Here is a 23528-nt window from a genome sequence, read left to right on the forward strand (position 1 = left end):
CGCAATACGTTTCGCAATCAATTTCCCGCGTTACCGTGTATTTCATTCGGAGATTGTATCTATTTCTCATTTCCAAAGGAAGCTTCCGTCCTCAATTATGGTAATTGCTAATTGCAGATGGATGGGCGGATTTCACGGGAACAGGAACAGATGGTGCATAGCGAATCGCGAAGCTTCTTCTCCGCTTAGTTGCCAATCGATCGCCGATGGAAGCTGCATTTCGTTAATAGTTTCCTTCCCTTGGTTAGTGGCATTTACGTATCGGAGATGACCCAGAAATCTCTCGGCCAGCGGTAGTTTTCCGACTTGCAGGAAATCGTGCGACTCGCTGCTCACGAAATACACGCGTTTTATGAAAATTACACGAAGAGCTTCTGCAACGACTGTATCATTGTTCGCCAAGGTATATCGCGAAGTTAATTCCACGCTGATTCTGAAACTTTGATATGCAGCAATCTCTACTAATTTAACTTCAAATTGTTTGGAACGATGTTTCTTGCGCGTAGACATACTTTAGATTATACTATACAGATGAAGGAACATTGTTTACACAGAAATTCCAACTTAAATCACGGAGAGACAAATTGGTCAAAGGAAGAACGTACCCAGGTTACCTTGGATTGTGATAAAGCAAACAAAAATTCGGTGTCCATGTTGCTAGTGCACTCGGAAGACTATGGTTTCGAGGTCTAGGACGTTCTTTCTCCATAAATTCACGGCGCAGCTTTGGATGTGTAGCGTGGCGGTCAAGGGCAGAACCAGAAAAAGGATTGCACAACGTCCAATTCCGTGGGAGAATCTTGGTCGTCTTTCCGAGTTTTCGCAGTTCCCGCGATGCGACTATGTCGCGAACGTACAGCTAATAAATTTGGGATGTATGCCAAAGGTTGCGCTACTAAAGTTCGAAATTATTGAACATTCGCTGCTAGAATGGGCTTGAAATGAAACGAATGATAATTTTATGGGCTATGAAAGTAGGTTCGAACCGGCGGAGCACCTGGGTAGGTCTCGGCGTGCCCCAGGGCTCCTTGGAGCACGCTTTGGGGAACGCTGTAGTACAGGGTTAATCTACTAGTAACTTGAACTAATTGGAGTAATCTCGCGAGCTCTATAATGTTCCTGAACATTATACCAAATCTTTCTCGCAAGGGGTACGGTCGAATAAGAGGCCAAAGTATGTTCTTAAAACAAAATTCCACGGCCGATAAGGCTACTCGTCAGCTTATCGAGAAGAAACGGTATGTTCCAGGTTTATATACCTCAGGTTGAGGAGGATTAAATGGCAAACACGTGGGAGATATCAAAAATTAATCTTCTCAGGAACGGTGGAGGGTGCGCGACAAGCTCTACCGTTTCCGTTTTACGACTATGTGGCTCCTACTATTTGCTGACAGTCCTCAGGGACTTGTGGACCCTCTAGAAAAATTGCTCGCACTTGTTACTTCCAAGACGTTGATCAACCGCGAAACAGTCTGCTCGGGAACAAGCCCGAGAGCTTCGTCCTTAGCGGGAGAGCAGTTTCTCCCCCGGTGTTTTAATTAAATCCGACTCGCGAAGTGTAGGTTGCGTGTTCCCCGTTTCCCGATATTCACGACGTGCCCAACATTCCTTGTCGTTCGCGATGCTCTCGGGTTTCCCCACCGTGAGAGGCAACGACGTTGATGAGAGTACTCGTCGACTTGACGCGGCGAAACGCAGTTGAAACCAACGGCAGACTTCAAAGACGTTCCTCGAAGACACTCGTCTGCAGCTGTCCGTTGACCGTCAGACATGTTGAAGGAGTAGAGTTCGGACACTCAGCCCGCGAAAGAATAAGTGACCGAGGTGTACGTCGAGAAACCAGGGCGTCGAGAGTATGTGGAAAATTCGGAGAATTCGGAGAGCGAAGAAAAGGTCCGCAGGCCCGAAGAATGACGAAGTAAATCTTCTTAAATCTCGCGAGTCTTTCGTGGGAGTTCGTTAAGCGAAGGAGCCTACTTTGATAGAACTAAACAAACCACTTGCTCTTTTAATTTACTTTTAATCTTTCAGGTAATTATCGTGTTAATAGTTTCCTAGGGCTTCGCAGCCAATTCCGTCCCACGAGCTCCTTCGAGGCACGTTCGTTTACGTTGCGTTAGATTGGACAGACGACAGGTGAACGCACGGGATCGCGTGCGAGGGTCTCGAGCGCGGCGATAATAAATCGCTGACCAATATTAGCCGGCGATTAAAATGCATAAAACGTCCGAGAACGGGGCACTGACGATTAAAGTACCTTTCCGCAGATTTAGCTGATCCTCTTAACGATCGAGGCCCTGTTTACGCGGAATTGCGACGCCCGCGTAAAAGATAGCCGTGTAAGAGGCGCGAGCGAGTCGTAAACTTGATAAATAGACCCGTTTGCCCTGGTTTAGCAAAATAATTGTGACGAGAAATGAAGGTAGAAGGTGTTGCACGCAGATTCCCACGAAAATCTATCCCCTCCTAAGGCGATGGCTATCTATCACTCGACCCAGCGTAATGCCGCGTTCCGTGTAACAATTACCGAGCGTTGCTTTCTTTTTGTTTCAAGCTATCAATCATTTATGCAACCCAGCGAGCGCGCTAACGAACGCGTCGTAACGTTAATAATAAAAGATCGCGTGACCGACCCTGGCGCACAGGGACAAATCGTTTCACCGTCTACGCACACGAATGCTTTCGAAGGGAACATTCGTAGTAGAAGCAAATTTTAAGGTTTTCTATTTACGAGTCTGTTGTATTCACTCACCGATTATAGTTTGCTTTCCTCGTTAATAACGGGTCGTTAGATCCGCTCTCTCCCTTCTTCCAACGAGATTTTCTTGCGAATCTTCGAGGCGTTTCATTTTCCGAGAAGGCGCGCGTCCACCTGGAAACAAATGGCCGTTGAGCAAAGTTAGAACGGGTTTCAAAATAATGGCAAAGGAAAATAACGGGTCGAACGAATAGCGGTGATTTTTAATTGATTTAATAGACAGTCATTTCTTGGAAGACATTCGTCGTTCGATTTGGCTCGTTCGGAGCGCACTCTTCCGCCCTGCTGAATTTTTAATCTCGCGGTCCAGGTATCGTCGCTGTCCACCGAGTTGGTCGTCATTAGTTAACGGACGAACCAGGTCATCCTCTAAGGGACTTTACGTCTGGTTGTCTTAATTTTGTCCCCTATTCTTCTGCTCGGCGTGTTGGTTTTGCCAAGGAAGCTGGTCGAGGTACACAAAAGGTTCGGTAAAAAAGACGGCCTTATCAGGCGCTCCAGTCGCAATTACAACGCTATACGACGACGTCTGTCGAGCCTCTATTTCCTGTCTGTTTCTCTCGAAATAGCCCGCAAACAATGCAGTTTTCCGCCCAACTGTTCCATGGAAAAGACACACCGGTGTCGTGCAATTATTCCAGTCAGCTCGGAGCCGCGTCTCGTTCGCATCATTTGCCAGCGAAATTCGTAACTGGATATTCCGTTCGTTCGAGCGGAAAACCGTCTGGATCGACGCGGATAGCTATCTGCTCGCGTTAATCGTAAATTCCAACTTGTTTATGGTGATTGATGTGTTTATCGCTCGTATCAAAGTTGTCGGTACTTTTCGTTTCATAACTTGTGCTAATACGGGGAACGTATGTTCTGTTAGGGGACTTATACGATCGGTGTTCCGAACGGAACGCGGTAAACCAGGCGAAACTCCTCATACTTGGAGGAAAAATTCTACGTAATTAATGTCCCCCGGTTAACGAGAACGTGGGAAAGTTTCCTCGGTCTTCCTGCCTGCTCCCGATCTTGTTTTCTATTTCCCGGCTTCCGCGTTGCCCGGTTGCTCGAACGGAACGAGTTTTCATCGAGACTCGAACTATATTTTCAATGGAATCGAATTATTGGGTGAGCTTCCGTGAGTTAGTTGTCGCTTTGGGAAGTTCTCATACGTTCCAGCAGCGATTCGCCACCGCGGTTTAGTCTCGAGTCCTGTTTATCGATCGCCTGGACGACTCGCGACAATCTGTGTCAACCGTTTTTTCATCGTCGCGAAAAAAAACATTATTACTTGCCCGATGAAGACGCCCTCCACTCTGTGAATGGAACGCTGTCCTTCTAGGGGCCGTCAGATGCAAAGATTCGATACTGCGTGTCTTTAAAGTATTGATACAAGTGATATCGTAAGTTTCGTCGTGGACAAAATAAATATTAGAGCAGAGTCGAATACTAAGACCGCAACCGCATCGTATAGAGGTACCTTGGAGACCGATCGGTGGTCCGTTTACGCTATTTTGGGTTCAGCAGAATCAGAGGTGTAATAACAGACTGACCCCGTTTGAAGCTTTCGCCGACTGGAACTTCATGCCGGCTGGTATTGCTCCCGGAGGCTGCCGTGGTTCACGTGGAACTTGTAATGAAATTCTATCGCATAATAGCTGAGACTGCTGCCCTGATATCCTTTGGCTGCTCTTTCTGCTTGACACGAGTGGACACACTTGCATGCGCAAACGTTTACGTGACACTCAGAACACGTGTGAGTCGCTTGTTAACATAGCCCGGAGGTGAGCCGATAGACACTTGTCGTGGTACTTGGATTAAAATCGGGTAATTGATCGATAACGGGAGATAGTTGTACCTGTGTCGGTATTAAAAATATGGAAAAAAAATATCGAGAATGAGATAGGATAATAATTATCTAGAAAACTATCGAATATCCTTCTACAAAACCTTTAAAAGTTGTCAGAGAAACGAACAATTCGTTGTCAGTAGCCTCGTCCGTCGCTTGACATCATCCAGTTGTTAGAGTACACGAACAATGCCAGTCGAAATTTTTTTCTAACAGTTTGGATTCCGTCTCACGCTCGTTACCGTGGAGGAAAAATGAATTTTCCCAGCTACTCGATGGCCAATTTTCATAACGGACCGGGGGTATTCTCCAATCCCGCCTGTCAGACTGTGTTCCCGTCCGTTTAACGTAGCCAGCGTTCACGCTACTCTATTAGCGTTGCTCCCAGCCCTGTCCGTTCCTTGCTGGACTATTCTACTTGGCGGCGAGCTCCTCTGGCGCCCGCGTCTATTCCATCGGTCTGACACGTAACGGCCACTTCTACTGATTCGAGGCAACGCGATAAAGCGAGTCGCTCGGGCATAAAAACCTGCACTGTTTTAAAATAAACAGCAGCCGTTTTACTCTTATACTTATTATTTAACACAATAATGGTACCAATGTTCTAAACGTGATCTCGTTCTTTAGTCAATGAAAGTGTACGATGTTGAAAGAAATGCTAATATTCGTGACGTTCGTTAAAATTAATATTACGGAACAGACTTAATCTTCGCAGAATCGTGAGAATTGTTCTGAAATCGACGCGAGCAATCGGTCGTCGCGTCAGGAATCGTCGACCCGTGAGCCCGGTTATTAGTATCGACGCTTCCACTCTCGTAAACGATTCGTCGAGGGCAAAAGGGGTCTTGTGTTCGGGGATATTGCGATCCAATCGTACGTAAAATCAGCCACGATACTACTCGTCCGATACTCTTCCATTTCGGATAGTATTTTCCCCTGCGAATATCACCCTCACCCCCTTTCCCCGCCCCCACGACCCCCAGAGGGATATTCGATAGCCACACCGTGAATCTTGTAAAAGTTCTGCCTTTTCTGAGATTTTTATCGGGACAAGCGACGCGGTGCCCACGGTGATTGGCTGTGTAATTTACATGTAGATTGTGTGTACGACCACCAGCCAGGGGCAACCCGGCCTGACGAACTTCCGTGGATACACTCTGCATATTTACAAGCTGTCGGTCTTCCTTTTACATCGTGGCCTGGTCGTATTTTTTGATCATCGTGGAAAATGAACGCGTCAGCTTTTGCCGAGATAAATATAAAGCTAGCGACGATTCCCATCGAGATCCAGATGAACGACGCAACGTAATCCTGACGTAGTCAATGAAGAATTTAATTAAGGAGCCGCTAATGGAGATTGAGAAGCAAGTGTTATCGACGCTTCTCGCTCATCGTTTTATATGCGTAATGCATTACTTTCCTCGGTAATTAATTATGTCCGCGTCCAGAGAATTTCGACCGGGTTCGCTGGAAATCTTTCCCGCTGTGTCCCGCTTACGTTGCTCGAGCCTATAATCAATCCCGACGATCGCTCGCGAAGAGTCGGATAGTCGAGTTCGAATTTTTCAACGTTTTTCAAGACGTTCCCCGTCGAAATGTATGAGTGATCGACGCGTAGGAACACAGCGCACAGACTGCGATCCGCTGATACCATTAGTCAGCCGATGCGGACAGCAGGTGGAACAGCAGATGGACTTGGTCGCCGCGCCGGATCGCCAGACGCCTCGTCATCCGATGCTAATGACCAGACAAATTTTCCACTTGTTCCCTATCATCGAGGAGGTCTCGTTCGCCGTTGATATACGACCTTGATCGCCGTGAATCGAGGCTTCCGCGCGAGAGATGGGAGCAATCTGTACAGCGGTTCAGAAATTGAAATTCCTAGCAAAAATTCCCGGGGATACGATATTCCACTGGTATCCAGTCTAAAAGCATTAGTCATACTGTGCGAACCTTTAAATTCTTTCCTCTCATGATATAATCGATAACGCTATTTTTCGTATCTCGTATATAAGAAACTGTAACACTCATAGTTATGTCACGGGCTTAATTGCGAACAATGCCTATTGAATTCTACTTTATGGAATCCTCGTTATTCTCGGCGCGGCCCTCTGAAAGCTCCGATTTATAGGTCAAAGCTGAGCTTAACTGGGAACAGCTTTATGGCCTGAGCGCTTGATTTTATTGTGCTGTAATTACCGCGCGCCTTTTTCCTTGCTGTCGCGACCAGCCGTTTTTATCGGCGACATTACGTTGTCCCATTCATCTCGACGATAGAGAGAACCGATGTCCTTTTTGTTTTTTCGTCGCATCTGTATGATATCAGGGTTGAGGTATTGTCTTCGCCCCGAAGAAAGTTTGCCTTCAGCTCTATTGGAAGCTATCGAGAGATTTGAACGTTGTCGAGAGATGCTGCAAAGACTTTAAGAAGCCATCGGACGGATAACAACTTTTTTTCGCAAAGATGACGAACCGTGGCTTTGTACAGATTCACGCGCATCGCGGAGACCTGATTTCCGACAAGCGTTCGAGGTCAAACGCATATCTACGGAGCAAGTACAAAGGACAGACACAATTGACCGTGCAATTATGCCACGACAAAAGGACTCCGCACCAGGAGCCACGCGACAACGAACAATGCGTTTTCGAGCGGCTGGCGAGAGCTTGCGAGAAGCTTTCGAGGCACGCGCGTCCATGCGAGAAAATTAAAAATTAAATATAGAATATTTGTTTATACTCAGCAGAATACGTAAGAATTTAATGAGAGGAGCTATAAAATCGAATGAAAAATCTACATTTTATTTCCGATTACCTCCGTTTGACGTATACTCGTCGATTGGTCGGGGATCCGGTAGATGTGGGTCGCGGCATCGAAACAACTCGAGCAATTTGCATATGTAAACCCGCCGATTGAATTTTATACCGGGTTCGTATGAATAGTCACGCCGCTAGTTTCTCCCTCGCCTTTTCTCTCTCATTTTTTTTTCCTTTTTTCTTTTTTTAATCAACTGACCTAATTCTCGGCCGGCAGTCAGACTCATTTTGGCTCCGCGACGCTGCGCTAAGAAAAAAGGACCCTCTTACAGTAGCGTCTTGCCAATTGAAATCCGCGACAAAAGGGGACAGAATGAGACCGATGGGGAAAAGAAGCGGGGCGTGGGACGTCGCCTTTGTGGGGACAGGACCCCGAGTAATGGACGGTCTCATCGAGAATTTTCTCTTTTTCCCGCCGAGAACTCCCTTTGAGAAGGAAACGAGAAGCTGACCTCCGCCGTATGAAGATTGAAAGTAATAATCGAACTTCTTACGCCAGAAAAGCATGCTAACATTTGGAAATTTTTCTTTGAGCCTGATATTTTGTTTTGTCTGGGAACCAGGTAGTCGATAGAAAGTAATTTTAATCAATCATCGAACTAGCCTTTTAATAAAAATACAGACGCCTGGAAAATAACGTTCCAGCAATTTCTACGAATCGATGAGGTCTTTTAATCTCGCGTTCGCTCTCTTGATACGTTCGCCGCCACTCGACGATGGTGTTTCCTCGCTTTTGACGCGGCGAAGCGCGTGGGTGGCGGAGGGAACCGCGTTCCATCCGCCGAAAGCTCTGTTTCTTTGTTGGTTTTTTCGCACCCTCGAGTGCTTTCAACCCATTTAAAAGTAAATCCGTGAATATTGTCGCACGTGTGGGATTTCGCGGACAAAAGAAACAGAGACAGGAGTAGGAGCGAGGCAGACAGCAGAACTGCAGCTATAGCTACCGGTGCCTCGTCGCGACTTCCACTTTTGCCGCTCCGTAATCGCACAAACTATTCATTCGAATCTTCGATTCAGAGATCTTTAAATCTTTGCTCTCCAAACTTTCTGATTTCAGTGTATTTTCGTCAAACCTCGATCGGCATAGGACCACAATGGGTTAATCCGTAAAAATTTAGTCCGTTTTTGCTTTTGTGTAAATCCAGCTTTGTGAGGCAAAACAGAGGGAGAAAAAGAGCGAGAGAGTTATCTTTTCACGATGAAATTTCAAACGAATATACGCCTCCGTCCTTTTTTTTTCGCTGGCGATGACGCGCGACTGAATAGGTGGCTGTTTGTGCTCGCGATTCGTCGAGAGCGTGAAATGGAGGGATCTGATACGTTCGGAGACTCGAATTCGTCGAGCGGGACTAAGCTCGTGTTTGTTTCAATATACGCGACGATGCGCGGGCCAGCGATTTCTACGCTTGTTGTTATTTCTCGCGTGTTCACGGTTTCATTTCGTAACGAATAACTCTTCTGGCGACGAAGTGGAAATCCCTGACAGTTTTCTAACTCCGACCTATCGGTTTCGAAAAAAAAACTCGTTTACCTTGACTTCAATCCAGAAGTCGTTGAATCCCTTTTCTTTCCGGTCCGTTGGTGCTCGGTTTCATTCGTCTTTTGGTGATAATTATAGAAAAAGATACTCAATCGTAACGATAAAATGATCTGTCCTTCTTCCCTGTAATTATTAACGAGAAATCGAACCAGCAGCGGGTATCGCGGTGCAAATACGCCGGAGGGATCAAATGTCCACGGGACTGGTTACCAAATGAAATTACTTCGCCACTCCTCGAAAGACAATGCGTTTAGTCGCGTGACACAGGTGGTCAGAAGATTAAACCGAATCAGAGCGCGAAACTGACGTGCATTCAATTAAGCCGTAATTGCGCTTCAGCCGCGTCTGATAGTTCGCGCGTTCGCTAAGCTATTATATTTTCAGCCAGATACCTCGGTACCCGTCGGCTTAATTGAATAAATTAGTAACAACCTGAAAACGTTTTACGCCAGGTCCTCACCTCGTGTTCGTGCGCGAGCCGACGACTGAGACAGCTTTCGCCGGGGCGCCGAGAAAGCGTTGAGATCGTTTACGCAGTTAAATATTTACCGTCGCGAACTTTTTACGACCGCGTCGCTTTGCTTTTCGGTTTCACGCGTCAGTTTACGAACCATCCGTTTACGATACGGTGTATCAACGAAGATCTTTCGCGCTTCGAGAATTAAACTTCGTGGAAGTGTTTTTACACTTTGGTTGGCAACTTTACCGAACGTCGGTGCGTTCCTGTTCGGTAAACACTGAACGGTGGAGCTTTTCGAGCCAACGAACCTTATCGAAGAATGCACGCGGACGTTAATTCGTAGTTTTTTTCGCAAGCAGTTGTCAACCGATTTTAACGTGTTCCGTTAACGAGGGACTCGAAAGTGTAATTGTTTCTCCCGTGTCTCGTTGCTCGAGCGAAATTGAAAATTTCAATTTCGCGAGAGGGGCGGGGGAAACTCTTTGGACGAACGTCAGGTACAGGTATCGGGCACGGCAAATCCTGCTTAAAAAGTTCCAACCGGGAACGGACATCTTGGCGTTCTTGCGATACGGCCTGTCCATCCGATCGTTTATCACCGGAGATGCTTGCGCCTGACGGCCGACGCATCTGGCATGGATAAACGTCGCGAAACTCGCGATGTGACGTCTTTACTACGTTTTTTCATGGTACTACTTTATGGTTGTCTAAACATCATGGAACACTTTGTCAATTAAATCCTATCGAATATACAGGATATTATTGATACGAGATTGGACCGCGATTTAATCTCTGATGCAGAATTGGACTCGATTTTATTATTCTCGTGCAGGCTCGGATTGGAAAATCGATAGATTGGAGAGTTGAAGTGCATCCAGATCTGTTTGCAAAGTACTCGAACCACCAATTAACGATTTTGAAATTAAAATTGTATACAATCGTGACGTTGGTTTTATTAAATTCGAGACTCGTGTTTTACGACCCTCTGCACTGTGTTCTAGGTGCTCCGTCAGACACAGGGATATTTAATCGTCTCCTTTATTATCGATGATTCTTCTTTTTATGAGAGTAATGGAATATTAAGGATTGATACGTCAGCGTAGTTACTTAAGAAAAAATTGCTCAAAATATAAATGTCGATTAGCTGTTCCGCTTCCAGCGGTCCACCTCGTATAACGGGTTTACGTGACCGTAATAAACAGGGGCTTAATCAGTCGTACTAGTCATTTCAGCGAGACTCGCGCAGCCAGGGGTCTGTACTCGACGAGGAACCTTCTTCGTTGATTAAAATTTCCTTTAGCCGCGCTGCTTCCGAGCAACCCGATAAGCAACTTCTTCGTCGATGTTGTTTTTTCCCTTCTTCGATTGACAACCAACGAGCCCGCTGGATTAATGCAACAGGACGGAAGGACTGTTGTTGCGTCGTCTTTATTTTTTGCGATAATTACGTTGGCTCGAGCTGCGGTTATTCTCTCTTCTTTTCCCGTCGTTCGGTGGTCGGAGTCATTCGATTCCTTTGCTCCTCGAAAAATTCGTTTCGCAGAAGTTCGCATCGATCCCGGTGACGCGTTTCTCGATTGCAACGAGTCGACGCCAGAGATGGACGAAGTCGAGTTTGAATTTGAAATTTCCCGTCCAGATCAAAGTTCCGAATAATGAATAAAAGATGAACGGAAAAAAAATTAAAGTAAGAAAGTAATCTTTAGTTTTGCTCTCTTGATTTTGCTTCTTCGAATGCAGGAACAAGTGCGACGTAGTTGAAGAAGATTCTTTTCGCGAACACAAGGTTAGTCTTTGCACGTTTGGACGTTGGTGCTCTAGAATTAAATTAAATCATCGCAAAGCAGGAATTACGAAACAATTGCTTCCTACCGGTAGTTGGGTGATCCACGGCGCGAGCACTCTAATTGCTTCGCAGTTCGCAATAGTCGTTATCCGATGTCTGACGATTCAGAGATAATAGCGAATCTTGACAGGATTAAAACGCCACAGAGAACGCGATACCGAGTTGGCCCGACGATGAATTGTTACTGCTCGCTTGTCGAGAAAATTGCCGCGTAACGGTAATGGCTTTGTACCAGTGTTTTCAGGTCGAAAAAAAATGCATTTCCGACTTGGCCGTCTAGGGGATCGATTAATTTTTGCTGACTTTGGCTCGTTAGGGGTACCTCGACCCTGCGGAGGTTGTCGGAGTTTTTTCGTTCCGTGAAATATGGAGCGCGTTTAATCGAAATCAATCCCGCCCATCGGTGGAGTCGAACGTTTCAACGCAAAGAGAGGAAACCCTGTTACCGTGGCCAATCTAATTACCGTTTGGTGTACTTTGCACGCAATTGGCGCGGTAATGACGCGTTTCCTTGATAAATAAATGCACGGCAAGAGTGATTGGATGCATAGAAAATTGTGACGTGAAATATGGCTGGCGTTCCTTGGCAGAATACTCAGTCCTTGGCTGGCGATGTATCATTTACATGCCGGAAGAATTCTTATTATAGCTATTGAATCGTCGGGAGAAACTCACGAGTCGGTTCTCTGCGAGAGAACATGAAACGTTCATGACTATTGAATTTCAGATTTAGGCTCGTTTCGTGATATTAAAGCAAAGAACGATATTTGGTGGGATTAAGTGGATCGATACGCTTGCCCTGAATTTAAAAATGAAGCATGCTTCGGGTTCGTTGCAACGTTACAGGTATTGAAGGGCGAAACACGTGAGCAAAGGTGATATAATTGCATTCGGGACAATTCCTAAAGACAACAGAGAGCAAATCCCTCTCCCACGTTCGTCCGCACACGCTCGATCCACGAACTCGTCTCCGAATTAATCATCGATCACGCGTCCCTTCAGGGGCTTCGGTTGTGTGTACTTTGCCGTTCCGTTCCCGGATAGCTGAAACGGAGCGTTCGCAGAGGCCGCAAGTTTGGCTAACGCCCTGCTAAACGCGTTAGACCGTGTTTGCCAACTAGTTAAAACGGTTGATATTTGCTCCTCCGGTCTTTGAAACGTATTTCGGGTATGCTCCGCGAACACGCCGAGATAATCACGAGTCTCCGTAACGACGTGTAAATGAACTCGCTCCTCGTTCCGGAAATGAAACGAAGAATCAACTGGCGCGCCTACGCTATATTAGTTTCGTCGACGATCGGCCATCGCTTGTTTCTCGATTTAAACGCGATCGGAGGTTCGTCTTTCGAGGGTAGCGAAAACTTCGATTAGTAGGAGCTTTGTTCGTTTACTCCTTTCAACCGTGGGTGATAAATGGAACAAAGAATAAAAATACGAGTATTTCGAGTTTACTGGGTAGCTTTTTAAGCATGTTAGAGTGCTAAGGAATAATTGGCATCGTCTGCGAACGCACGCGAACAGGGTTAGATGTTCTTAAGAGACACCAAGGGAACACGAGTCCCGTTGCATTCGTTGGCCCCGATAAATTTCTCGCGGCGCGATGGCGTGCATGCGACGCTCGCATTAACAGGCCAACCACTGCGGAACGTTGCGACATTCGATAGTTTGGCCCGTGTTCCCTGGGCTCGGTAAATTTGAATCGCGCGAATGCAGATCCGACGATCCTGGATCGGCCAGGAACGAGCCGCGGGCGTAAGAGATCCTTTCGTCCGCGGCGGGAATTTATGGAGCGCGAGGATGTTGTCGTTACGCGAGAGTTACGAGCCTGACAAGGTTCACTGGGATCACAGATCCCGTCTTTGACGAGCTTTTGCGGGGGATCTTGAACCGTTGGATAAAATTCCTAAGGAAATACAGGGTTTGATCGCTTAATTATTTTCCTATTTCAATCATTGTCGAGAAAAGCAGGTTTAGTATAGATATTGTTTTCTTGGATTAAAGAAATCTCTTTTTCCTGAACGCCTCTAATAACATGATCAATATTTGCATTTAGAACCGCGAGGGTCGGGGGCTGAGATGCTCGTATGTAAAGTTAAAATGAACGTGCTCGTTATACGAACGTTTTCGTGTCTCATGTTTATTCCTCGGGGTGTTGTCTTCCGTTCTGTATCCCTTCCCCTTGCTCCCCATCGACGACATCGTTCTCTTTGTTCGTCGACGCGCGATAACGATTTCACTTTGTTCAACACTACATCGATTTGATTGAATTCCAATTGCAAGGCGTTTCGCTAATGTGTTCCTTTGAAAAGTGCAGTCTGTGTCTCGTGATAAATATCCAATGTAATTAATGACTCGTCATTGGATTCGGTTACCACGACCGCTAAAATAATATATACAGGGAGAAAGAAACTGGCGAGTTTTGTGTTCGGAGTCAGACGAAACGTTTCCTGGAGAAATTGCTACCGCCGTAACTCTCTTTTGAAATGAACACGCAGCCGTGTATTCTCCGGGACGAAAGTAATGGCACTTCAGTCGCCAGCGAATAACAATCTTCATCGTCCGTCGTTACTCCATTGAAATTATGGCTCGGTCTTCATCGGAATTACGGCCTCTCGGTTTTCATTATTGCGGCACGACGATCCGCGACAGCGACGTTTTAATAGCTTGGATCTCGAGCACGGAGAATGGGACAGTGGCTCGAGAGAGCTCGGTGTCCCGAAGGATACAGGACGTCCAAGGGACGATCGCTTCACGCCCACTTACTCGACGAGATTTTCACCTTAATGGAGTCCCTCCAACTCTTATCGGTGATCCCCCCGTTGACGATATTCAAGCTCGCGAATCAGGAAACGAAGTTTAAACCCAGATAACTCGAGAGAACCGGTGCAAATTTCAACTAGAGTCGCGAAAGATCGAATTTAAGACACGGATATCGCGTGGAGTAAAAGTAAAATCGAAGATTTAATTTCTTTGCGCCTTTTAGAGCAATGGCGTCCGCGGCTGGCAAGTTTCTTGTACCGCATTACGGTTAATATTTAATACGCCCCCTGCTGTATCGTTATCGCACCCTCGGCACGACGGCGTTCCCGAGGTCTAATTTGCTCTGCACGGAATCATTTACACCCTCCTGGTAGCCGTCGCGTTAATTCCTGCTCATACATCTTGGGCCCGAAAGAATTTCCAACTTTCCCAGGCAATTTGCCGACAAGCTGTTTCCGTAATATGAAACTTGGATGCCGCGAAATACGTCAACCCTTTTAACTAAATATTTTCTTCCTTTGGGTGCACCCGTTCCGTTGCTCGCGAAAAGACCGAGGAACTTTGCGTCGAACCCCTAATGGCAAAGCTCTACGAGAGTAAATAATCTATCGGAATATTTTATTTCTCCCCTCGGTACATCGTTTACAAGTTAAATTAAAACACTCCACTATATGCTAATCAAAACCAATTTCTTGCTACTCGCGTACGCTGCGCTTTCATGTTCAATTAAACGTTTGGATTACATCTGCGGTAGGTTAAGCTTTTTCGTTACGTAATCTACGATTCTTGGGGGAGCTCCAACTAGTTAATAGTTGCACGTCGAAGGTGTAGCTACGCAGAGAATTGTTACGAGAAAGCAGGAACCTGAAGGGGAATCGTCAAAGGGATTCGCGTCGAGATGGTTTCAACGTTTAGTACACGAGCCTTGCCACGCATTCGATTCCAGCACCGCTCATCGCGCGATAAATTCTAACGTCAATGGCTCCTATTATCTTCCGCATTCTAGTTTCTGCTCGATCCGCCTAATGCAACGAACCTCGCGCGAATCCATATTATCAATTTGCTTCGCGCGTAGAGCGACTCGTGCGCAGTCTACTTGGCGAACGGAGTCTCGATAATGGCAGAGCATAACGGCCAACGTTGGCCCATGGAAATGTCGAAGTTCGACCACCCATTGTCGGCGCTCGCAGCATGATGCTCACGCGTGCATGCACACCTGTGCCAAGACGCCAGACGAGCAATGCAGTTCGTTCACGGCAAACGAGCAGCGCTTCCACGTGGACGTTATTGACATTCGACACGGATTTGCGACCGAAATTCACGGTTCGCGCCATGAAAACGGGAGCTTTACGGCCGGGCTGGTTTCGATGACCGCAGATGTGGCCGCGGTTGAAACGAAAATTAATTAATGTGCAACGTTGGGCCAAAAATTCGATAAAATTATTCACAGAAAACATGTAAAAGAAATCTTGTTACTGCGTGGTGTTTCGTCTCCTTTACTTTGAGCCCTCTTTGGATAAAAATTTAGTCTCCCGCTGTGCGTGAAACAATCTCAAAGTGTCACACTCTCTTCTGAACAACTTTGATGAATAGTGGCGAGTGGCTGACGCAAGCGCTACTCCGAAGCATTTAGAGACACGCGACCTGGCGCGATGAAAAGGAATCGCGAGTGTCTGCTCAGAATCGCAAACGCGTAACTAGTTTCCGAGGAACTTTTCAACGTGTTTTAGCGATAAGTGCCCCCCCCCCCCCTGGACAAGCATGCTTGTTTGCCTTGACAAGCGAAGATCCTGCGTTAGGATAATTTCAGTCCCTCGCGTTAACTTTCTCCTGACCGCTATTAATTTTGCTACGACGTGCGGTTGCTAGATAAATTATTATCGGATTCATAGGGTTCAAAAGTATTCGAATGAAAGAGGCTTGTATGTCTTTCCTAACGAGGGACGTTTGTTTGTTGCAGCTGGAGCCGCTTCTGAGGAAACTAACCAAAGGTCCAGTTCTGCACACAATCGCCACTCTCTCACGAAGGGTAAGCAGCTCGAGCAACGCACGACGAATCACTGTAAATTAGAGAAAATTATGGCACAGACTCGTTCGACGTTCTTTTCAGGCACGGGTAGCGCTGCGATGTCATGTGTCGCTTTCGTGTTTATGTATCGAATCGAGCGCACACGTTGTAGATCATCATAAAGCCGATGGCGCACACCTCATGCATGTTCGTAAATAGTTTAGCCGACGAGGGAATGCTTTAGATTCCATGGCATGTCGTCGGGACGGTGTATCGTTTCGTTTTCGTTTCTTCGCGAAAAGCTGCCCGCAAAATGTTTCCGTTGACGCCAGGGGAATCCTTTCTCGTTGATCAGTGGCTGTAAATTCGGTGAACAAAGGCGGCCATTCGTTGCCGAATAGAAAGGGAACTGGCGTAAAGTTTTATCGTCGTTATTTTCCATTCGTGAGACAAAAGGAGTGAAAATATTTCGTAGAGATATTCGGTTCAGCGATCGTCCGCAAGAGCGTAATTTCTCGAATGCGCGGGGAAAAAAAATTTGAGAAAACCACGCCGAAAGTCGAGCTTTTTACAAGGTCAGACCTCCATGCATTCGCTCGTCCAATTATGCTGCCAAGTATTCCAGGGTTTCAGGAATTTGACCTGCAACTTTCAGAGGATTAAACATTCCGCGAGCAAGTATTCGACATTTGACGTAGTTTCCATTTTCTACACCAAATAATGGACGCTATCATTTTATTGGAACACATTTCAACGGGGAAGCATCCGATTTAATCATCGCGAAATACATTTATATCTTTATTCAAGAAATATCTATTTCAAAAGCCGACGGTTTGTTCCCCTGTTACTTGTATATTCCTCATACGCTGTATCGTTACGGTGAAGTTTAAAAATTGCAGAAACCGAGGCAACGTAAAAAACGCACAAATGTTTGGTCCACCCTAATAATAATACGAACAGCTGCCATTGAGTTGGCATGGCTGTTGAATTTGAATGCACAAAAGGAACGTACATAGGTGCTCGAATGTGAGTTTAATTCACTGTTCGGGATGATTCGCACTAAAACAATTGACGAAATATCTGCAATACCGTGTCGAACTAGCTTCATGCTTTCAATGAATGCACAGCGAAACTCTGTTATAACGAGCACCTGACCGACAAAATTTCACCGAAACAACGACGAATTAAATCTGTAAATACTTTGGCAACTCCATAAAAAGATATCGCTTATCAAATCGCGAAGAACCACTTTCCACTTGTGCGAAATCTGTTATTTTATATGCAACATTCTAATGCACGGGCTCCACGGATCCCAAGTGTGAACATATCTGACCCGCGCCAAATAGCATACACAATTCCCGTGCTCGTTGTGAAACGACGAATGGATTTAATAACGTTTTAATTCCATATCTCGCGCTCGGCTTGCTGGACCCCTTTCTCTCCAAAAGCCGGCGATTCGATCAACCGTGAAAAGCATCGAAATTGATAATAACGGGTGCATTTGTTCGGAAGGGTAACGAAGGATCGGTGATCGCCGAGCCCTGAAACATCCATTTCGCAACGAGTCCCGCGAGATCTTGCCATGTTATCCGCTTTCGTTGATACGTATCGTATAAATTATTTCCTTCCTTCCCCACACGCGCGCAATATTACAGGCTTGAAACAAAGTTAAACTAACGAGGTAAAATTCACGGGGATCTCCCGTGGCCGATGACGCAGTTAGAACCGTCCTTGCAGAAATTTAGCGACAAGTTAAACTTGGGGGCAATTATCGGACCACGAGGCAGGAAACAAAAACAATGTCGCGCAGGATCGTGGCACACGCGATTCTCGTTCGGTCGTTCAATATTAGTAGAACACTCCGTCGGAGGCTGGGATCCAGAAACCAGGACAATTTCGATAGTCACCCACAGACTCCGACGTGGCTCCATTAAAATGGAATACGAGCAACTTGACGCGTTGCGTTGAATGGTGGCGTCGTGTCGCATCCAGCCGACCCGGGGAAACTAAATTCAGCGTATCCGCGGAACATGAAAGCCACTTCGTAATAGTTCAAGGCCGTGACACGCAAAACAACGACCAGAAATTTTCTTTTCCCCACTTTACTTCGTCGGAGATACTTCGCCATGCGAAGAAAGCACTAAACGTTCGCAATTACCGCGAATCGTTAAAGATCCGAATGCAATTTGAACGATCCACCGATGGAAAGAGGAGACGGGCCGAGTAGAAGCTTCGTCGCGCAATACATTAAAACACGACGATCGCTTCACACAGAAATATCGAAACGCAATTACTAGTCGCGAAAGCCGATCGACCGAGTTCCGATAAGAAATCATCGATCGTCTATGTGGAAAGCGGTGAACCACTCGGCAATATGCATTATTCGAGGAGCAGCGGGAGAAGCTCAAGAAGCCGGGGATAGAGAAGGGTGGCTGAAGTGAAGAGCAGTCGAGTCGACAAGCGTCGCGAGGACAGAAAAACAGTAAGAACGGTGTGCGCGCCAAGGTAGATGGGAAGAACTGATTCCTATTGTTTTCCGACCCACTTCCTAACGCTGCAAGATTAACAACGTCCCTTGGCTGTATCTACCGACAGACTTTTCAACGGGCAGCCTACGAGATGGTGACCTCGCCGACGTGGAAATAGAAACACGCTGGCCTAGAGAGGACGCCTGCGTCGAGTCGTGGACCGACGCAACTGGAGATTTCCAGACCAAAATTTCCTCCTTGTACTTTTTGACAATTCCGATGAGAAGAATGAAAACCATCAAAGAAATCAAACAGCTTCCATCCTCAAACATTCTCTTCTCCCTTTGAAGACAAACAAGATATCCTGGTTACCTATCTTAAATGTCTCGCCTTGTGTATGCTTCTTTGGACGTTATTTGCCTCAAGTCTTTTCCCTTTTAGCACAATTCCAAATTGAGCCTCTTTTCCAGCTGGGTACAATCTTGGTAAAAGTATTCTGCCTCGAGTGATATTGCACCCGCGGAAAGATTGGAAAGGTCTTTTGTATCCACGCATAGATTTTCCACCTTCGCTAGATCCAAAACGACCCGCCACTGTGTTTCATGTTCAATGTGGCATCGCATTGCAAGGCAACCAGCCAGCCAAGCGCGTCCCTATTGGCAACGACAATAGACTTGCACGCGAACTTTCAACGAGAAATGCGTTCTTTGTCGTTTCTTATCTGCAAAAAGAAAGTGTCTTTCTGACGCTCGTTTGACGATCACCCGTACGATTTCATCTTCCTTTTAACACTCGTCGCGACAAATTTCGCAATAATCGATGTTCGCGAAACGTATCCCATTAAGAAGCCAATTATTTAGGTATTACCTCACCATTAGTTCTCCATGCTGTTCGACCATTTCGAAACAATTTTACACGAGACACGTTTATTTTATCGTTAAATATGAAAGATTCTGACAAATGATAGGAAGAGAATGCTCCGAGAGGATGGAACTTACCTCATTAATCTCGAAGAGACTATAGTCTGGGACTGTATAACGAAATAAAATGGCTCTTCGGGATGCAATTTGAAAAGCGCAATTAATCGACGTCGCCACAGGTTATTCTTGTTCTCTTAAAGGAATCTCTTATACCGTAGGTATAAAGCTTTCACCATTCGTCGATTTTCTACCGGAAAAATGTTTCGAGGATGAAGACGAACTTTGGACGAAAGTTGGAATCGTCGATGAAGCGACAAAGTAAACGTTCTCTCAAGAGAATGCCGGTTCAATCGAGTAATAAGTTTGCAATTGGAGATTGAGGCTCGCCCATCCGTAGAACTACTGGAAGCTTCCGGGCGAGGCTCTAAATCTGCAGCGAAACGTTCCCCGTGAGATAAGGGGACGCTTCAGAAATGACTGGAACCGTCGCGATCCAGGCTGTCTATCTCGGTCGACAATTGGGTTTCTTCGCGGCAAAATTTCAATTCCAACGCGGCCTACGGAACCAGATGAAAAGGCTGGATTTCCATTGTTTCCCGCCTCAATTCCAGGCGACGGAAGATTAACAGAGCCGACGTGTGTATATCCACCGCCGAGGGCCTCTCGACGTTTTTCGACCGTTTTCGTGGGAAGCGGGACCCATTGTGGCTCGAGACCGCTGTAATTTAAATCATCGTCCAAAGATTTTTTCCTGGGAATTTTTGTTCCTCCCTTTTTCGCTCCTTTCCACTATTTTTGTTCACTCGTCCCCCCTACTCGCGTAATCATCTTGAAGAGGCACTAATCATTTGCACTAATCATTTACTCGCGAGAATCCTGCGCGTCGTTCGAATTTATAGCGGAGTCTTCGAGGGGGATCGCCAGCTTTTGCGGCTTTAAAAAATTCGATGCTACTTCGAGTTCCATCTATGGTAATCAAATTAGGGAATGAAATTTAAATGATAAAATATATACAATTTTGAAAAATTCAATTACGTTCGTCGAGCTTCGAACAGCTCGTATATTCTTTTTACCGAAAGAAGCAAATTCAGGTTTGAAGGAGGTGAATTAGTTTGAAAAGTGTATCGATTCACGGGCCGCACGAACGGGCTGCCTATTTCTCACCGCAGAAGTGGAGCGTCCGTATTAATTACGTTGCACGCTTAGCGCGCGTGCTTTCCAATATCTTTCTAATTTGAAGCTCCACCATTCGTACGTTTCGTTGACAACCCTACTTCCAATACGTCCGACAGAACTTTATATCCGTAACGTCGAAACGCTTTCACCCTATTTCATCCTCTCCTCGTTCGTCTCTCGTCGACTCTTCTTGCTTAGCTTCTCCCTCCCTCGTTCGATTCCGCATCCGCATTGCTAATGAAACGTCCAATTACCATCAACGGTTGCCACGAGGCGGTCCACGGGTCTACTCCCCTTTTGCTCTCACACTTTTCCCTCTCTTCTGACATTTGCAATCACCAGCCGGAAACAACATCGGCAGGTAACACCGTCCCAGTCTTCCCTGTCTTGTCGTCTGATGGAAACCAATCCAACTGCCACCCGCTCTCGGGTTCCTATATTTTTTTAAGAGCGTCGGGTTCGCAAAGTAGTAAGTCGCACGAATTTCAATTAATCAGGATACGAGGGGGCGTCTGCATGGTTGGTGATCGGATGAAAATTGTATTTCACGTATATCTTGGCCCCTTTGAATATATAGTATTCCGTGGTCCAGCGTTTTCAATTAAAAAATATTATTACCAATCTCGTTGTCGTATAGTATCGTCTTTCGTTTATCCGTAATGGCATATTTTAATCCAGAGCCATTTGGACGAACACGACTGTACAAGGTCCGTAAAGTTTAGGATAGTTTTATAGTTATGTCGTACAGTGTATTTCGAGCACGGCGGCAGCGATAAACAGAAAGTACGGCAATATCATCTGCGTTAAATGGAGGGCGGAATGCGCGAGACTTAAACGACTTCCGATGGGAATAATTGACCGACGCGATAACGCAAGCTCTTCGGTTTCCATTTGCGTTTCCACCGACGATTATCGGCTCGCGATCGCGTTCTTAGCAAAGCGAATCCAGTTCTAGACTGCTATTTACGTAATTATATGCGCGATCGTTACGTTCTTCGTTCATTCATGGCCATTTGTTTTCCAATTACCAATTACCGTCGCTGACGCGACACCTACGGTCGGCTTGCCGGAAGCAACGTCGTTAGTTCTCACAGTAGCCGATGCATGCACCAAATAAAAACATCCACAATCGCTGGAATATTTATATCAATTTATTCCATTACGTTTATTTCGATTGGTGCTAGAAACATTTCAACAATAATAGAGGCAGATGGGAATATAAAATCGATATCCTTGCTAATCAGTGTTCGATTATCTTCGTTTTTGGTACTAAACATTTTTGCAGGGAACCCAATCGTTTTTGGGATGGCTCGACGCAAATGTTCCCATAATGGGCTGCGTAGTTTAATGTAGACTGGTCTAGACTCGCGTGGAACGCTGTGCAAATGTTGAAAATAAGCGAGCCGAGACGCAATTAACGACAGTCATTTGCGAATCGCGCTGCTGTATCGTTAACGTAACCGCGCGAGCTCTGCATCGATCGCACGTTTTTGCAGCTCGTCCGCTTTCATGATGAAAATCCCCTCGCTTATCTGCGCACCCGTCATTATTCTTCGCGTGCGCTTAGGAAAAAGCTTCCGGAAAATGTATGGGACTTCCGTTGAATTCCAGTCTATTTTTCCGGGGCTGTTCTTCGCCATTACTCTCGCCTGTGTTCCGAACTGCCGTTTTCGAGAAAGAGATTAAAAGCTCTCATAGAGATACGAGTAATTCATATTTCCCGGTACTGTGCGTCCGGGACCGATCTAAAGATGAAAATCTGCATCGAGGAGTTTCTTTGGGATATTCTAGCGGAAACACAGAAACGCGAAACGTATACACAATTAAAACAATCGTGCCGACGACTTCGTAACTGTTAAGTAAAAGTTGTGCATCCATTTGCGTCCCGATTTGTTTTCTTCTCGAAATGAAGTGCCCAAAGATTTCGTCAACTTTGATTAACTCGTGCAACGTCTTTCTCACAGCCATGAATTTTTTTTTTTTTTATATATATTTGAAGACAGAGAAAACAATTTAGAATCCCAGAACAGAAAATCCCATGCACGACGTTAATCCTCGCGTTTAAATATTGTTTCCTACACATCGGTGACACGGATTTGCATAAACGGTACGGAAATACTGCCAAAATTCTCTCTGAAATTGAATAAACGCGCGGAGGGGTTCGTTTGAACAAAATATTGTGTAGGAACGAACTTCAAATTTGTCTTCCGCAGAAACGATGCATTGGTTCGCCCAAATAGGAGGTGACGAGGCTTCACCCGATTCGTCAGGTAATAATCAGCGTGGTAAATAACAGGCGATGTGCTTTGCCAAACTCGTCGCGATATTTGCACGGAATTTAATGCTCCGCGTAACGAGTGCGTATTAATAGTAATCCCCTGTCGAAATTGGAAATGACCGCATTCAGTTGCTCTCGTTCACCGCTGCTTTGTGTGCGTTACGTGTTTCTGGCTGGCGTGTGCTCGTGTGTTTGCACGGTACTGTGTGTGCGTGCGTGTACAAACCTTCTCCCGCGCGTTTTGTTTAAAGATTCGAATTCGGTTGGAAAACGTGGCGAGAAACCGAGCCAACGTTCGGGCGTAATGAAGAATAAACGATCGAATCCCAGAATGCGAATTATTGATAATAATTTAGAAGAATGTCAGATCACGGTTACAGAATGTTTGTAGGTATCTTCGTAATGTCGAAAGCGTTTAGAATACGTTTCGCTTCCAACGCTGAGTGTTCGCAACTAAGCAGGAAAAATTCTTTAAAACGAGAGAAAAGTGAATTTAAGATGCGGAGATTCTGAGATCTTCGATACGATATACTCGCAGTGACGGTGACGCGAGCGAACAAGCAATCTTCCAGTCGCAAATCGAATAGTTTCTTTTTCCGTGGAGAATGCACGCGCCGCCCGGTTCGTCCTATTTTTAATAATCGCATTAGTCCTCGAGGAGAA

At 45.9% G+C, this 23528-nt stretch overlaps 1 protein-coding gene across 40 annotated transcripts in view; it reads left to right on the forward strand.

The window, feature by feature from the left end:
* Window positions 1-23528, forward strand: part of LOC128874271 (MAP7 domain-containing protein 1) — a 166231-nt gene that overhangs the window by 126318 nt on the left and 16385 nt on the right. For 22 of the 40 annotated variants that reach the window (XM_054118844.1, XM_054118854.1, XM_054118864.1 and 19 more), the window contains 2 exons: window positions 15976-16044; window positions 22801-22857. The exons of 2 other annotated variants lie outside the window; for them this stretch is intronic. In XM_054118844.1, coding sequence (XP_053974819.1) covers window positions 15976-16044; window positions 22801-22857 — 126 coding nt within the window. The remainder of the gene's footprint in view (window positions 1-15975; window positions 16045-22800; window positions 22858-23528) is intronic. 16 more of the 40 variants (XM_054118858.1, XM_054118852.1, XM_054118853.1 and 13 more) reach the window with 1 other exon arrangement.

This window comes from Hylaeus volcanicus, chromosome 3 (assembly GCF_026283585.1).
Source record: "Hylaeus volcanicus isolate JK05 chromosome 3, UHH_iyHylVolc1.0_haploid, whole genome shotgun sequence".
NCBI lineage: Eukaryota > Metazoa > Arthropoda > Insecta > Hymenoptera > Colletidae > Hylaeus > Hylaeus volcanicus.